General features: G+C 40.8%; 1 protein-coding gene across 5 annotated transcripts in view; it reads right to left on the reverse strand.

Moving 5' to 3' along the window:
- The window catches only part of Ctnna2 (catenin alpha 2), a 1,149,087-nt gene that overhangs the window by 816,389 nt on the left and 314,053 nt on the right, over positions 1–18,645 (reverse strand). For all 5 annotated transcript variants that reach the window (NM_001106598.2, NM_001415842.1, NM_001415843.1 and 2 more), the window contains one exon: positions 6,705–6,871. In NM_001106598.2, coding sequence (NP_001100068.1) covers positions 6,705–6,871 — 167 coding nt within the window. The remainder of the gene's footprint in view (positions 1–6,704; positions 6,872–18,645) is intronic.

Genomic DNA, 18,645 nt, shown 5'->3' on the forward strand with positions numbered 1-18,645 from the left:
GTAATCTGCGCAGAGACGATAGAAAAATGGAACATTCTCGAGAAGGCATTGAAATCTGCTCAGTAATTGGTGTGTTTAGATGTTATTCCCAGAGTTGATCGCTTAGAATTTTTGAAAGTCTCTTCTTTGTTTTTATATTGATCAAGTGTTGCTATTCAGGTACATCATCTGCCATGGAGGCATGAGACTAAAAATCACTGAGAAATAGTCCATCATGTAGGCTACAGTAATCAGCATAGATAACCCCAGGCTGCACTGTGTTCTAGTTTGCTTTTTATTGTGGTGATAAAGCATTCTCCAAAAACCAGTCAGGGAGGAAAAGATTAATTTCATCTTGCAAATTACAGCTCATCCTCAAGGGAAGCTGAGGGAGGAACTTAAGATAAGAATTGTAAAACGGAGATTACAGAGCTATGCTGCAGGGATCCTTCCAGGCCCACTGGCTTTCTCACACAGTCCATGTCCACCTGCCTCAGGTTTGTTCTACCCTTGGTGGGTCAGGCCTTCCAGCATTAATTACCAATCACATACATGCCCAGAGACAGGGCTATAGCTCAATCTGATGGAGCCAATTCTTCACCCAAGGTTGCCTCTTTGCACGTGTGTCAAGTTGACAATTAATATTAGCCAACCTTCCATGTATCATCAGTGCTCCCAAACAATGGGACATCTGAAGTCCATCTGGACCCCAGTAGTCACTAAGAAATTATGACTACCTTAAGAAGCTGAACAGATGTTTACTATTTGATAGTTTATTACTTTACGTTTGAGAAAGAAATTATTTGAGAGCTAAGAACTTAATTTTTGAGACAGGAGAGTGGGGCTAGAGAAAGCATTTGTTTTTCTGGAGCTCATTTGCCTAGATGAGTTGATGTATAAGGCGATCACTCATGCAAACAACTTCACAATGTAACCTGATTACATTAAATCAGAGTCTCAGGGAAATCACTGCCCTTCTTCCCCATCAGTGATTAAAATGTGAGATTTCCTTTAAAATCCCCAAATGCCGCATGTCAACATAGCACACTGACAGTGTCAATTGACTCCATGATATACCAGGTGTCTGGCTAAGAAATGAGTTCCCCAGCAACTTCAGCATCAGAAGAGATTATTATCAGCGAGTATTCTCAATAGTGTCTGATGAACGAGTGATTAGCTTGATGGGCACAGCCATTCCTCATGTGGGTGCTAACTGAGCGTTGGAACTATGTCACCCACTGATTACAACTGCCCTCCTGAATCTGGGGCAGCAGTAACAGCAGCAGCAGTGGGAGTAGTAACAGCAGCAAAACCTTTCTGCAGCCCCGTGAAATCTTTAATATAACATAGGAGGAGAAGGATGCTCTAAAAAAGCGCATGCAGGCATTTGCATGCGAGAATAGAGGACTTATTATGGACAATGAAAATGCCTGTATTTAAAGCCAAAGGACTCTATATCTACACCTCTCTCTCTCTCTCTCTCTCTCTCTCTCTCTCTCTCTCTCTCCCTCCCTCCCTCCCTCCCTCTCTCCATCTATCTATCTATCTATCTATCTATCTATCTATCTATCTATCTATCTATCTATCTATATGTATCTATATATCTACATATCTATCTCTATATATGTGTGTATACTTTACATATATTGAATATATTATATATGCAGTATAAATATATATATACAAATTATATCTATATATCGCCCAATCTCTCACAGCCTCTATGACTTTACTACTTTTTAGAGGCTTGTCTGGCATTAGCTCAAAAATCACTCAAATTTGTAATAACACATTGGGGTACAAAACAGAAGATGTTGGGTAAATAAATTGACTATATTTCATATACTTAGTGAACTACTGACAGAGAAACATAAACAAGAACTTCTGATGAGAGGCTAATTTCCTCTCTGCTCTCATAAGTTACTATGGCAGGAAAGGAAACCATATCTGGAAAGGATGAACAGCAACGCATTTGGCACATGGCCTAAAAGTAAATGGTAATGCTTGAGGTAAAATAGCCATTAGCAGGTAACATTGCAGGGAGTTGCTGGTGTTCCATAGTTCTGAGCCAACAGAGGAATGGAATCACTTCTTAACTCTGATGAGAAAGCCCAGTTGTGGCTCCAGTGGGAACTGTCCTACAGGCTCCAGTAAAAAGCATTTGCTTCCCAGGAAACAATGGTGCTTTGGAAGGCGATGGAAGCCTTAGAAGGTAGGACTTTATTGGAAGAAGTGGTCACCAGGGAGTGGGCATGAGGTTTTATAGCCTGTCTCCAGTTCTTATGATCCTTGTATTTCCTATTCTAAGATATGAGGCCAAGAGATCCTATGACAGCTGCACACACTTTTTACTATGCAGTCAACTGTGGCCATACCTTCCCCTCCATGATGGACTATATCCCCTCACACTGTGAGCCAAAATAACTCCTTCCTCCTTAAGTGGCTGCTTGCCAGTCATTTGGTCACATCATCATCATCATCATCATCATCATCATCACCACCACCACCATCATCATCACCACCACAACCACCATCACCACCACCACCACCACCATCACCACCACCACCACCACCACCATCATCATCATCATCATCATCATCATTGTCCACAATGACAACAACAAAGCAAGAAACTTTTGTACTACCATATGCTAAAGAGATTTTTTTCCTGGAAAAGTGAAAAAGAACCAGATTGATAGTTTCTAACCTTCTAGATTAACACATGTAAATGCTGGTGTCTGTATGTGAGTGTGTGTGTGTGTGTGTGTGTGTGTGTGTGTGTGTATTGTTGTTTTGTTCTGTTTTGTTTTTTCATTTTCTATTGCTTGAGAGTTTTGTACAAGCTTACAGTGCATTTTATCAAATCTGCCAACACTTTGCTATTCTCCAATCTCTTTCCTCTCCCCCTCAACTATTCTATTTTTCTTTCTGATTTCCTGGTCCCTTTGCTAAAAGGCAGAGTCCACGTCATGTATGTGCATGGACATAGGAAAATCGATTGGACTAGATGGTTGCATCCCTGAGGAAAACTGATGCTCGCTCCCTTGGCAGCATTCCACTGCAAAATCTCCTGAGTGGGGCAGGGGGCCTATGCCTCCACCATCCCCCCACCCCCGGTACCATTCTGGGGTTTTGGCTACTTAATCTTCTGCATGTATTTTTCTTTTTAAATATAATTTTATTGAGTCTTTCAGAATGTCATATATATTTAGAAATATTTTCATCATTTCCACTTGTCACTCCTCCATTGGCACCCTACCAGACCTCCCTTGCCCCGTCTTTCTCCCATTCACACGGCCTCTGGTTTTAAAGCATGTAGTCTAACTAGTGCCACCTGATTGTGCATGGTTCCAGAGCCATGCACTGGAACATGGGCAATCTACTAGGGTCTGTGTCTGACGAAAGCTGACTTGTTCTCCCTCAACAGCCATTAGACAATGGTTTCTCATGCTTTTAATCCTAAATTTATAAAATAAATGGTGTATGTAATATTTCCAGAGGCTGTGCTTTTCACTAATAAATTACTCAAGTCAAAAAACAAACACACCAAGTTAATTTATAGTGACTTTTTTCTATATGCCAGTTTTAGCAGGGGCTTTGTCTTCAGAAGATGGTTCTAAGCAATGACATCAGGACTGATAGGAACTCAAGATGGGACAGTCCTCACTCCAAGTCAGTGGTAGCTCCAGAAAGTGCAGTTCTGAGCATGTCCACAAGATGGCAACATTCCACCTTTTCTGTTGCTGTAGTCTGAGAACAAATGCATTATCTAGTCTACAATCATTTTTAATTTTACTAGCGACAGTTTGACAGGCCTACTTAATGTTGCTGGGTTGACCTTTGCATGAATTTGTGCTAAATCCTTTTCTTTAACCTCCCTCAATCTACTGTGTGAGGACAGAGCACAATTGATATAACAAGGGGCTATAGAAGTATTACTCAACAGCCCTGGCCAAAATAGCAGGACAGAGAGGGGCAGGTAGGGGGTGGGGAGGGAGGGAAGGAGAGACGGGGGAGGGGATAGGGGAATAGAGAGACCTGAACACAGACAGTATCTAGTATTGTAGACTGTGGAAGCTTGGACTTATTTACTTAATTGTATTTATTTAACTATTTAGAGATAAAGTCTTATACATCCCAGGCTGACCACAAGGTTTTAATATATCTGAGGGTGACCTCGAACTGCTTATCCTCGTGTTTCCACTCCTAAGATGTTTGCCCCATGGCAGGTTTGTGTGGTATTAGAGAGCAAACACTATAAAAATAAAGTTATTTTTCAGCATATAGAGAGTATTATAGAGATGGAAAACTGGGCCAAATGCAGAAAATTGATACCAATTGATACACTTGCAAGCTGTACACCTAAACCTCAGGGAGCATAAAGAAAAAGCCAGAAAACCAGAGACAGGATTCCTGCCTGATATTCCCGGAGAGGAAAAATTATGAGAGCCAGAGAACCAGGTAAGGATGTTTATTTTGAGATAGGGTAGAACAGAAAAGTGGTACCCTTGAAATCTCAAAACTACGGTGGCCTCCACAAAGCCTGCATCTGACAATGACAACCCCTAAGTATGGAGGAGAATTCAAAAGAGCCTGTTCTTTGATGAAGACATTTAGGCAAGTGGGGCTGTTGGGGCAAATCGGTCTTCTCCAAGGACTAGCACAATGATACAATAGCCAATCCCAAATGATCAGCCCTAAATACACCTGCATGTACACAGCACGAAATAAACTCAGTAGGCTGTCTGTCTGTCTGTCTGTCTGCCTGCCTGTCTCTGTCTCTGTCTTTCTATCTATACACACTTTCTATCATATACACACGTATATGTAATAATAATAATTAAAAAGAAGAGGCATTAAATTTGAAAAACTGTGTCAGGAGGAGTTGGAATGTATAGAGGGAGGGATGATATGCTGTAAATACAGTACCCATAAAAAATTCTCAAAAGTAATCAAATTTAAAAAAATATATAAAGAGCATGTTCACTATGTGGACTGTTCAGAGAGAATATTTAACTCACATATTTAATGCACAGTTGTTTAGGGTCAGTCCCACTGACCCACTGTTCACAAGGACTTCCTGCAGAAAAAAATACTTTCCATAAAATGTTGCCTTTAATGTCTGAGTAGTGTGTAAAGTAATGATCATAAAACTTTTTCTCCAGTATAGTTGAGTAGACATTATTACTATTACAAAGTATGCATTAAGCAGAAGGAGGTTGGATAGAGCCAGCCAGCATTGCAGTCTACGCAGGCTCCAGGGACATCCCCATGCATGAGAAGGCATCATTCCTGCCAAAAAGCTAGCAAGCTGAAACCACACCCTTGGTCTAAACCATGTTAGTTTGAATCCAGTGGCCAAACAGTTTCTCTTAACATTGCTTTGTTCCCCAAATTCTTTTTTGGGAAAGGTAAAGTTCTTTCTTGAACTGTGGACCTCGTGCAGTTTGCAACAGCCTTCTTTAGCATTGGAGGACTTACTGGAGAACATTTTAATAATAAGAATCCCAAGCACAGTCTGTTTTCTGTCTTTTGCCTTCCCAGGGACCTGCTGGAAACCATGAAATGTGGTATCCTGTTTTAGGGTTAAGGTCACAGAGTTCAAGGAGGAAACCAGAATTTGAAAGGGAGCAAAAGTTTCTAGGAGTTTGCCCATAAACAAAGAATCTTGGGCTTTATGCCAGCATCTCGTCTGGTAAATACTATAACAGGTAACACTTAGGCCTTACATGGTGTCCTGATCCCTCCACCTGAACAAATATAAAAGAGCTGAGGTGACTGAGCATTCACTACTCGTCACCCGTATCACTCCCTCTCCCAGCACATGTCCATTTGACTGGAGAAAAAGTAGAAGAGCATCAAGCTCAGGCCAGGATGAGCTAGCATTGTCCAAGGATGAGACCCACCCATCCATCATACACTTCCCAGGAAAACCCTGTCCTTCATGCCTTTTCATCTTAAGACAGAAAAGCCCAGAGTTTGTGCTAGTTGAACTCAGCAGTCTCTGGGGAGAGACATTTCTCCCTCTTGTGTTTGTTGCACGAGTTCAACAACAATTCTTTTTTTTTTTTTTCCGGAGCTGGGGACTGAACCCAGGACCTTGCGCTTGCTAGGCAAGTGCTCTACCACTGAGCTAAATCCCCAACCTCAACAACAATTCTATTTAGCAAACAGTAAACCATTTGGAAGCCTTTTGGTTACAGATCAGGGAAGTTAACTTACTCTCTGATCTGGGGAGAATGTGTGACCATGACAAGGGTCAACTCCCACTGGAAAACAAAAGAATTACTAGGGAGCATGTACAACAGGCAAGGTATGAATAGTGGCTTTCATGGATTGGTGAAGGCACAGAAACCCACAGGATCAATATAGGTGCTTGATGCAAGAAGTGATAGTAGTCCTATATGAACTGGGCACTGTTTTATTGCTAGGCTACAGAATGTTCAAAAATTATATATTAACATATGCATAAATACACTAGCATATGATAGGTTCCTACCTTCTAAGTATGTCAAGCCATGTACTCCAAGCTCTGTTTGGAGGTGGGGAGATGACTCAGATAAAGCTTAGCTTTTGAATACACTGTGGGCTACAAATTAGTTATTGGAACATAACCCTGGGAAACGAGGGTAACCAGGTTATCTATAAGAAGTGGAATGTATCTAATCCTTCCTAGTTGTCCCCTAATCCCCATCCAGAGGCCTTCATGAAGTCTACATACGTACAATTTTCAGATGCGATAAAAGTCTCATGACATCTGCCATGTCAGCCAGAATGAGCAAGCGTGTCACAGCCGATAGCAGAGCCCGTGCTGCCCGCACCATTGTGCCACGCTTGACCGAAGAGCAAGGGTCGTCAGCAAACTCTGAGGAGGCGATCCGCATAGTCTCACCTGCAAGAAAACACACAGAGGTGGGTGGGTGGTGAGGATACTGAGAACATAGTGAGCTGAGAGATCTGTGGCTAGCTAAATTGGATGTCACAGCAATGCTGGCACTTCTCAAAGGCCAGTACCATAGTGGACATTGCAAGTCTAGCTTATTAATGCACAGACAGAGCTGATGGACAAAAAAGTTATTATTTAACATTAACTTGTAAAATCGAGCTTTTAACACCAATATGAAAGCCATTTAATGTATTTGATGTAACAACATTTATATCACTCCATTTTCTTGGAGCCAGAACCATTTCCTAGGCAACAAGTTCAGGTGACTGACATCCGAGATTTGATTAATAGTCCCACTATTCTAGGTTGCTTTCTGTTGCTGTGGTAATCTCCATGACCAGCAAAATGTAGGGAAGGAAGGGATTTCACTCATGTAGGCTTCCAGGGCATAGTCCAACAGTGAGGGAGGTCAGCGCATGGAACTCAAGCAGGAAGTCAGTCAGCAACCATGAAGGAAGAACAGAGCTTACAGTCTCGTGCTCTGGCGCATACTCAGCTAGCTATTTCATACAGCCCAGAGCTGTCTGCTTACGGATGGTACAGCTCACAGTGGGGCTGGGCCATGACACATCAGTCATCAACTAAGATCATTCCTCATAGATATATGCCCAGAGGCCAACCTGATATAGTACCTGATATAGCGGTCATTTTCCACCTTAGGTTTAGTTCTTATATTCTGGTGATGCACAATCATAAAATTATTTTCATTGCTACCTCATAACTACAAATTTGTCAGTGTTACTAATTATAGCAAATATCTATGTTTTCTGATGGTCTCAGGTGACCCCTGTGAGAGGGTCATTCCACCCACAACAGGGTCATGACCCACAGGTTGAGAGCAGCTGTGAGAGAGACAATTCTTCAATTCAGGGTCACTCACCCCAGGTGCTTCTAGGTTATGTTAAGTTGGCAATAGAATTTAGCCAGGATTAGCTGCAATGCTGTGGAGAACTGATTCTTAAAACATTGACCTTTTAAAAACTACTTTTAGGAGGCCAGGGTGGGAACATAGTTGAAATTTTGAGGTCACTCTAATTTATATGTCAAATTCTAGGAAAGTGACTGCATACAAAGATCATATCCAAGCAAGAAAGGAAGAAAGAAATAAAGAGGAAGGAAGGGAGGGATGGAGGGACACAATGAAGAGAAAGTAGGGATTTCCTTATTTAGTGGAGAGTGGTCTAGGGGAGAGCAGTCTTCTCTTATGAACTGTGATGAAGAAAGGTGCCTTCCCACTCAGGCACAAAGATGAGAGCTGCATGAGACTCAGGAGCCTGGAGCCTGAGGCTGACAGCTGGGAGCTTTGGCTGCACGGAAGGGTATTGTGAGGAGAGGGCTGCGACACCACACCATGCAAGAGATTTGGATTGTACCATTGACACAGAAAAGTGACTCTAATCAATTTCTGTTCTTGGAAGATAGGTCAGCCATTTTACATAAAGTCAACTGGAGGAGACTTGACTAGGAAAGAAAAACCAGGTAACAGGACAAACACAGTTAGGGTTAGAGCATGATGAAGCTTGGACTTGATATAAAAAGACCCAAATATATAGGGGGTGGATGTGACAGAGGTCACTGAAATACAGTCAGTGGATTTTGTGAAGAGAATCTAGAATGATGAATAAGGATAGAGGAGTCAGGTACACGTGTTCGTAAAGGGATACCAAGAAGTGGGAAGCAAAGAGAGATGACTAACCAGGGCAAGCCTGATGCTGTATTAGTGAGGAACACCTGATTAAGCAGGAAGATCTTGCAGGAAGCACAAGCAGAGCTCTGGGTAGTGGAGCATACTCGAGATAGGAGACCTACAATAAACTCAACAAGTGCAGTTGACAGGACTAATTCTTTGATTAACGGTGAAGTAGTTTGTTTGATGTTCTAATAGAAATGATCAAGGTTCTATTCTTAAGAACAAGCTATGCTAAGACACAAGTGGAAAGAAACCAATCATTTTACAGGCAGGTCAAAATAGCCTGTACATCTGTCTATTAGTGTTAAAGTTCATTTATCCTTCATAGCAGTCTGAGTTTCTATTAAGGTATGTAGGCATGTAAGAAAATGTATTATATCATTGGGTCCTTGAATGATGCTATAACACAAACAAAAAGTATATTTTCCAATTTTATACAGAGGTGTAAAAGGAAACAACCCATGCTGACAACAGTTTAGGAGGAACTTAAAATTTGAAGTTTGTATCTGTAAAATGGTGAACTGCTAAAACACACAATCCTTGGAAGTCTAACACAGATTTCAATTAGAGATTGTAATTATCAAACACTTAAAACACTTATTCAGTATACATGTCCCACACTTGGCACACACACACACACACACACACACACACACACACACACACAGAGAGAGAGAGAGAGAGAGAGAGAGAGAGAGAGAGAGAGAGAGAGAGAGAGGAGGGGAGGAGGGGAGGGGAGAGGGAGAAGAAGAGGGATCTGAATCTCTTTGTTAGCTACACAAGATAAAATTCATTGCAAATATATATTTACCAGGCAGAAAGAAGCACATTTATATCCATTCTTTTCACTATAGTTGGAAAGACATTATACCTCAATGCAAATTCAAAGAGGATCACCATAGAGAAAGCTCAACAACTTTGTCTATGGTATCAATGGGAAGTCACAGTTTATAGAATATACTTTATTGTGCAAAGGACAGTAAGATTTCTCTCTCTCTCAGACAGAGAGAGAGAAAGGGAGAGAGGAATCTACTTGGATGATTCCAGTTTTTACAGGTTAAACAGGGGTGAGCTCTACCTTGGATGAGAGGAAACCACTAAGTTGGGGGTTATTCTTAGAATAAATGACTCCAAAATGACAATTTGTTTCATCACCTCTCAGAACATAGAGTGCAAGTGTTGCTAACCAAACTGTGCCTAAACTGATTGGATTTTCCTTTTCAAATATTCAGACAGTGGATCAGAATAGCATCATGTAACATCACTCCACCCACAGGCTGGCTACATGGTGGCCAAAAGTGTATCAAAGCCAAAGGGTAACAGGAATCAGGATGCACTTCTAGTCATTAAATCTGGGGCAGGACACACACAGGCCCTACTGGTGGAGCAGGAGTTCAGTATGGATGGAGGGTGGGGCTGGAAAGGCTCATGGGAAAGAAAAAGAACAAACACATGAAAATCCCTGCTGGCAAAGAGCAAAGATGGAGCTTCTACGCTTCCCTCAAAGGCTGACTAAAATGTACAGCAGCATTCCAGAGAGTCTAACAGCAACTTCTGGCTTATAATGTTAAGCACACACCCCTAGATGTAGGTTAAGACAAAGGAGCTGAGTCTGTAGATTAATAGAATATCATTCACCCAGCATGAACAAGGTCCTGGCTTCAGTTTCCAGCACTGCAAGAAAAAAAAAGTACTTTGATGCCAAGATGGCTTGGTTGTGTAGAGGGGTGTGCCATTAAACCTGACGATCTGAGTTCGACCCACGTAGTAGAAATAGAGAAGCAACTCTTGAAAGTTGTTCTCTGACTTCCACATGTGTGCTCTGGCACATGTAAATGTACTTACCCCCACAGGCTAGTAAATAAGGTAAAATGTAATAGGCTGCTAATGGGGCAGATGATTCACAAAGCTGTGTCAGAACTTGCTGTGACAGTGTGAGTGGCAAGGCCAATGCTCTAGTGATGATACAAGAAAGGTCACAAAAGAGACATTTCTGTTAGGACAGCCTGGCCTCAAGATGTTCAACTATTTTCCTACCGTGACCTGCTGCCCCCTTGAAAATCTGTCTGTTCTCAATAGAATGCCTCAGCTTCTGAGTTAACCGCCGGTCTCTATTCAAGTATTTCTGGAGAGACACAGAACCTGGAAACACCCCTGAGATGCCCTCCAATTCCCATCCTCAGCCACTTTTACGGACAGTAAGTAGTTTGATAGATGCCCAGGAGGGAGGAGGAAAAGAGGAAGAAAAAGAGACAAAGATACAAATAAGAAAGACAAAGAGCAGTGAAAAGAAGCAAAAGAAAAACAGAGGGATATGGAAAAAGGAGAAAGGGGATGGCACAGGGAGGAAAAGAGGGAAGAAGGCCATAGGGAGGGAAGGAAGGGGGAAAGGGAGGGGAAGGGCACATTCTTTTCTGAGAAAATGTAGGTATGTAAATGTAAATATCAGGCTGTTCTGAGAGGACTCTGAGATAAAGTGCAGGTAATTTCATTCAGTTTAAATTAAAAACTAAAACCCATTCTGAGCAGATACAAATGATCTCACATTGTTAAAGATTCCAAAGGAAGGCCGATGTGAAATCAGCAATAACACTAATGTGTCTTATATCCCCGTAGCTTCAGGATTACTGGGACAAAACGGAAATCTATATTACAAGATGATAGGCAAGTTTATCATGATAAAATTAGCTATTTTCTCAGGGAACTGGTGTTCTATAAGACTGTAATAATTAGCAAGGTAATGAAAGACTATATAAGAGAGGGGAGGGGTACTGGAGAGAGAAAAGCAGGGATCTACTGGTTACTATGTGCATATGTATGGAAATATTCAATGTCAGTTACTTGATTATAGATAGAACCAGCTGGAACTATGTTCCCAGGTGAAGACTAATCTCCTTAAGTCCCTATCACCAACTGGAAAGAAAAGTAGCGTGAGTGATGGGTTAGACACAACCAGTCATGTGTAATTCTTTCACATAAAAGCTTATGACAGGAATATCAATCTAAAAGCTCCATATATTTTAACATGGATTAAGGGTGAAAAACGTTTACCTCTATTTATATCCACGTGTGTAAAATATAAGTTACAAGGAGAAGTCTCATATGTGAGAGACCATGAAAGCTTTTATCTTTCTGAGTTTTAATCATTTCAATTAATATTTTATTTCCCAGATCCAAGGTCACGTATGGCATGAAATCAAATGTAGTCCAGGAAGGAAGATGGTGGTCAGGAAGGAGGGACATGTGAGTGGGAGGAAAATCAACTGGAATGCATTTTGTTTGAAAATACCATAATGGCATCTAATAACCTATATGCTGATTTAAAAAAGAAAAATAGATTTGAAAAATGAGAATAGGCATTTAAAATCAGAAAGCCAAAGGTTCATAGACCCAGTGCTTGTTAGATCATAATATTTCTGTCCCTCAAATAAATTGGGGGTGAAAAATACTGTTAGCTGTATTGGGGTTCAAATGAAAGATGATATTGTTAAGGCCCCTGGCATAAGCCTTTACCTATATCAAGAGCTGCTGTGGTTTGAAAAGACATGTCCTCCAGGGTTTCAATGTGTTTGAACAGTTGGTTCCCTGCTGGTGATCCTAAGGAAGGTTGTAGAACTGATAGACCACAAAGCCTGGATGAAAGAAGTAGTAGGGTAGGCTTGAGGCTTGACCTCACTTCCTGTTCACACTTTGTTTCCTGACTGCAGTTGTAATCTGGCCAATGAGCCTCCTGCTTCTGTATCTGTGCCTTTACCGTCTGCTGTCAAACCTTCCTACCATGATGGACTGGATCTCTTTGGAGCCCAAAGACAAAAAAAACCTTTTCTGTTAGGTTGCTATTTTTTTCTACAGCAACAAAAAGGTAACTAATACTGATGGTATAAAGATTATTATTATTAATACAGTTATTAACTCCATTGCTTGATTTTTCTCACTTTAATAAGAATCATTGAAATATTGGTTACAGGTTGGAAGCATATTTTTGGATGATCTAGTTTCTTGTGGTCCTTGCTCAAAAGCAAGAGAATAACTGTCATTCCCCATACTCTATTAGATGGTCCCTCACCTGTGCACATACAAGCAGCACTAAATGGCCTTGGAGACTATTTGATTAAAAGCATTAAATTAAAAGAAAGTGGATCGGGAAAGAAAAGCAGTTGGAGAATTGAGAGGAAGTAGGTAGATTCAATCAAAATATACTAGGTGCATATATAAATATTAAAAATTTTTAAAAAGGAAATAAATCCTTTTTGTGTGACAGCAGAATGTATGCTTCAATGTCACTTGCCTTGAACAACAACAGTCACAACAACAGAATAATCTTGAGGAATATGCACATGTGAACAATGAACCCTGGTGATGATGCCCAGGGAGACAATAAGGGTCCAAGGAGGAGGAAAGAGGAGGAGGAAACTTGTGTAGGATGTAAATCATGATCCAACATGACCCCAGAACACGACTCATTCTTTGGGGAGTAGTCTGCAAGTAAGACAAGCACCCTTTGGAAATCTGATCACTGAACTACTGGAAAGATGAAGGTCAGGTAATACATAGGGTGGACATGGCCAGTGGCTGCCAGCCTGCCTGGTGGCGAGTTTAATTCAGTTTTCTTTGCATGCTCTTAGTTGTGGCATTCAAAGGTCTGACTTCCTGAACTCAAACTAATGTAACGAAAGTGAAGAAAAATGCATGCTGCAAAGCATTGCAGAATAACCATGGTAACAGGGAATGATGACCCAGGAAGCCAAGGGGAGAGAGGCATTCCAGTGACCCTTCCTATGGTTGATGTGCAATTATACATTGACAACATTTCAATTACTAAGTAAACAGTTGGTCTATATGAAGTCGGAAAACCACAGACTATTAAGACACTAAAAATAACACTCTTAGTTCTTACAACTTAAGACCTATCACCAGGGGACTGCTGATGACGGCCCTCTGGACAGTTCTTATCTGTATTTTTGCCAGCATTTAAACTGATTACATTGTTCCCCTCTGTCTAATTACACAAAATATTGACAGTTAATGAACTTTTCTTTTCCCAACACAGAACTCTTTAAAAAAGGTGAGAAAAAAAAAAGAAGAAGAAGAAGCAAAAGTCTCCATCTTTCATTGTCTTAAATGTTATCTCTGTTTTTCTGTCTTTGTATCTGTCTGTCCCTCCTCCCTCTTCTCTCTGCTGTTGTTTATTGAAGCAGTGTTTTGTGAAGCCCAGGATGACATAAGATTTGCTGTGAATGACAAGGGTGAGTTTTGAACTTCTTGTCCTCTTGTTTCCTTTTCTTAAGCACTGGGAACTGTATTTGAAAGACTATTGAAAAATAGATAGTATTTAGCAATGAAACAACTACAGACAATAAAGTTTTTGTGCAATGAAATAAGATTACAGAGTTAGAATAGGAGTTTCCCTAAGTCCAGGCAATTCAAGCATTTGCAGTACATATTAGTATAGACATTTCCTGTTCCCAGGCCTCTGTTGTCTACTGTTCTGTGCATTATCCTCATGGCTCATTGTTTATATTCATCATGCATATCAGCTCAGGTTTATATTAATCATGCATATCACCTCAGGTTTGTGCTCAATCCAGAACGAACATCTTTTACTATTTTTTTTAAGCTTAGAACCATTTAAACTTAAACCCTGACTTAAAATAATACTTTTATTAAACAGCAATTTCCTTTTTAAATTTGCTAAATATTCACACGTGCTTTTAAAATGCTCTAAACACAGTAATTGAATAGATAGTGTGAAATTTCTGAACAATTTATCATTTTGACCTTTTTGTAAAATGCTAAGACAGTGCTATAGCACTCAAAGACCCAACACTGGTCCAATTGGCTCATTTTCGAAGCATACTGGAAAAATAACTTCTCTAGTTATAAAGCAAACTGAAGGATGTAAATGACCAAAGTGGAGAAAACAAAACAAAACAAGAACAAAAACAAAACAAAAAAGAGCAGAAAGTGTGCTTTCCCTGATAACTGCCCCTTTCCTTTATGGGAGTAGGTGGGGTTATTTCTCATGTTAAAGAAGCATCCAGAGTTGTTGATATTTTGAAAGGATCCATTGAGAAGACATTGGTTTACCTGAAAACCTCTGAGTTATGCAAATGTATGGATAATTGTGTTCCGTGAAGCAGGAGCTAGTACCTGGGACTCATGATTTCTTCTGCTTTAAGGATCCCATTTCCATCGTGTCAATTTTTGAGACCTACTGTCATGTGTCCTAAGTTCTATTCAGAAAACTTTACCTGCACCAAAGCCTGACTTCTGGAGAGCATCCAATGACAAAATTACTCCTGCCATCATTTTCCCAGAACAACTGAGTGGAGAAAGAAACTTATTTACCCAAGGTCAACTACGTGGTAAGGAGCAGAGTGTGCATTTAAAGCCATCCAGCTCTACAAATGCTGCTTCAGAAATAACCCTTAATATCTGCTTGTTCCATTCAAAGTGCCTATCCACCCACATATTTCTGAGTGGTCTGAGATAAGAAGTTGAAGGCACAACTACATGTTTATTTGGTCTGTTGAGCATAGCAAACTAGAAAAAGAAAGAGACGAGGAAGAAACAGAAGGAAAGGTAGAAGGACAGAAGGGAAGAGTAAGGGGCGGAGGAGGAAAAGAAGAAAAGAGCAGTAGGGAGGAAGGAATTAAGCAGAGGAGGGGTTGGGGATTTGGCTCAGTGGTAGAGCGCTTGCCTAGGAAGCGCAAGGCCCTGGGTTCGGTCCCCAGCTCCTGGGGAAAAAAAAAAAAAAGCAGAGGAGTTTCCACAAATCAGCCCCAGGCATACACCCTTTGTTCTTGTCACAGCAAGGACTGATGTGGGATTACCTCTGCCTGTGTACTGTGAGTTTTCATCCATTGCCCTAGCCTAGAAGGATGGTCAGCATAGCAGCCATAATTACAGCACTTTACTTTCTCTGCTCCTGACATGGAAGTCCTGTTTAACATATAGTGATACCTCATTATGAAAATACCTCTTCCATTCTGAGACTACGGTTTTTTTGCTGGATCTCATAAACTATTTTTTACACCGCACCTTGAAGTCAGGACTGCTCTTTATCTGGGTACTCAAACTGCCTGTTTAGGCTTCCTTTAAGAGAACAACTTAACAACTCATCTCCCTTTCCCATGTAGTCAAATTTTACAACCTCAGAAAAATGCATAGCTATAATCTTAAATGGTATACTCTTCCGGGGCCCAAATCCAGACAATGCATGTGTGCTTGCATGTTATGATAAAAATCCTGAAAACAGCAAATACGTTGAATAAAAGTTGGAAGTTACATGGCTATGGGTTTATGCAGCTGTTGACGGTGACAGCTGAAGAACTGTTTCTTACCTAGGTCAGTTGGGGGCAGATGCAAAAAAAAAAGAGTTTTATCCCTTGTGAACCCTGATAAAGATTTCTATGAAGTACCCATCATTCTTTCCCATATGATGGTTTCTGTGCTGTTCCAAAAACAGGGAGAAAAAAACAGAAAGAAACACAGAGACAGACACATTCACAAGACAGCCTCCAGGTAGGCACAGACTCAGGCTCTAACAAAAGAAAGAAATAGAAAGACATAAGACGTAGGGAGGGAGGAGGTAGGGTATTTAAATCTGGATTAAATTACTTTTTGATAAATTATTCCAAGGTGAGGTGCTTTTAATTTTTTCCTTAACGTGACATTACTGGCTCCAAGTATATCATTAATGCATTCAAACTGAAGCAAGACAAGGTTTCTGTTAGTCAGCAAATGTTGCGAAGAAGAAAGCTTGCTGTAGTCCCCCTGGATCTATATAAAGTCACACTGAAGCAAGGGGAAACGATCAGTGATACTTCATATTTATTGAACTTCATAGTGGGATAATTTGATTTGCCCATTAACTTTTTATTTGTTTTTAAGTCAGTATGTAAGTTTAGGAAGTATCATACAACTGTAATCTTTGAGAAAGGCAGGTGCCAGGAAAGGCTGCACTTCCTTCCTTTGTTCTTCCCACAGAGAAAGTTCCTACAAAAGGAGAGAAATCCTAAAACGTATTTTTGAAGCAGCAAAGAATATGAAAGGCGAGATATGCATTTCACCCTAGGGTGTTTATGATTCAAGCCCATGGTTAGGGAAATGGTCAGAAATTCACAATCGGATTTCCCTCTAAGAACCAGCATTAGTGAAAAGACAGTATTTTCTAAGGCAAAATCTACATTAAAATGAACGTCTTCTGAGAGTACTTGAAGCACTGAACACCTGCTGAGGAACTGGCACAGGTTACCTCCTACAACCACAGTATTCACATGCCAGCCTTCTTGCCTGAACCAAAAAATCAGAAGGGGCTGGGGAGATGGTTTGATGGATGACAGCAGAATTCAGATTCACAGAACTAATGTCCAGCTGTGTGTGTGTGTGTGTGTGTGTGTGTGGTCACCCAGGTACCTGCATCCACCAGTGTGTGTGTGTGTGTGTGTGTGTGTGTGTGTGTGTGTGTGTGTGTGTGTGTGTGTGTGTTGGGGTGTGTATGAAGGATTGTTGGGACATTGGGACATGCTGGCTACCTGTCTAGCTCCTGGTTCAGTGATGGACGCATCTCAAAAGAAGGTGGTAGAAAGTAAAGGAGGGTGTTCAATTCCTCTGTTCACACACACACACACACACACACACACACACACACACACGCACAGACATGAGAGAGAGGGGGGAGACAGATACAGAGACAGAGAGAGACACACACACAGAGAAACAGAGAGACTGAAACAGAGACAGAAGAGAGGAGAGATGCATTAACCCTAGCCACAGGAAGGCTATGTCAATATTGCAAATCGAGAAAGCTTCCTGTCCCTTTGTCTTTCCAGAAAGGGTAGTCATCAGGCTATGTGATCTTTTGTTAGTTTCCTTTACTCAAGTAGCTCTCTGAGAATATAAAAAGTTAGGTATAAAGTCTCAGAGATTTGGTGGCATCAATCAATGTCCCTGAAGTGACCATAAAATTAGAGCACTACTGATCCTGATGAGACCTCCCCACTTTTGTCTTCAGTCAAAAGACTGAGAATGAGCAAAAGAGACCACTTGAAGGATGTCTGCTCGCTAGATGTGCCAATGGAAAGTTCTGGTCAGTCTCCAGGACTGTGAAACCTAAAATGCACAATACATCAGTAGCTAATAACTGTAGTTTCACTAACAAATTCCCTTTCAGTCACATGATTGTTATCTAGGTTGGCTTGAGAGGCTCTCACAGCCTGGTCTATATTTGGTCAACCCAACACTCTTTAACAAGGGTTGATCATGGTTCCAAGGCTATGCTTGCTTTCTGGAGATGTGTTCAGTATGCAAAACCACAACAAATGTCAGTAAGTGATGATTAAGAGCATTGAGCGTTATGAGCTATTAAACATCGTTAGAAATGGTAATGCACCACCTTGCAGAAAGCACAGATCATTAAGCATATGGATTTTAATTATTTCGGCTATGGTCTTCTTTAGGGATGGGAGAAGGGGGTGAAAGCTAATTTTATACTGGGGTAGCCTGTGAGTCTAACAAGCTGCAACATAGCACTTTCCAAATGAGCCCTTTGCAAAGACCTGTTAAATAAAGCTATTGCCATGTTCCGTAAAAAGGAGATTATCATCCTGGGCTGGCGTGCAATAGAAGGCCATAAACTTGGAGATGTTAAACAGTGATGTGCTAATCTTAGGAGAAAAATGGAATAATTCAGTAGCTCATGAAACAAGGTGCACTATTTTTCATTGTATATACCTATGTATATGCATATATAATTATCTTATATAGGATTTACATATATATATTGTACTTTTATTTGCAAGAGAGAGAGAGAGAGAGAGAGAGAGAGAGAGAGAGAGAGAGAGGTGTATCCCTGCATAGGGGTTTGTGTGAATTTTTAAATGTCGGTACACATAGAAATTAGTGGTCAGTATTAGGTATGTTGTGTTGTCTTTACCTTACTTTTCCAGATAAGTTCTCTCACTGAACTTGGATCTCAGCAGTTGTGTTGGACTAGCTGGTGATCAAACCACAATGAGCCTCCCATCGT

Source organism: Rattus norvegicus, chromosome 4, assembly GCF_036323735.1.
Source record: "Rattus norvegicus strain BN/NHsdMcwi chromosome 4, GRCr8, whole genome shotgun sequence".
NCBI lineage: Eukaryota > Metazoa > Chordata > Mammalia > Rodentia > Muridae > Rattus > Rattus norvegicus.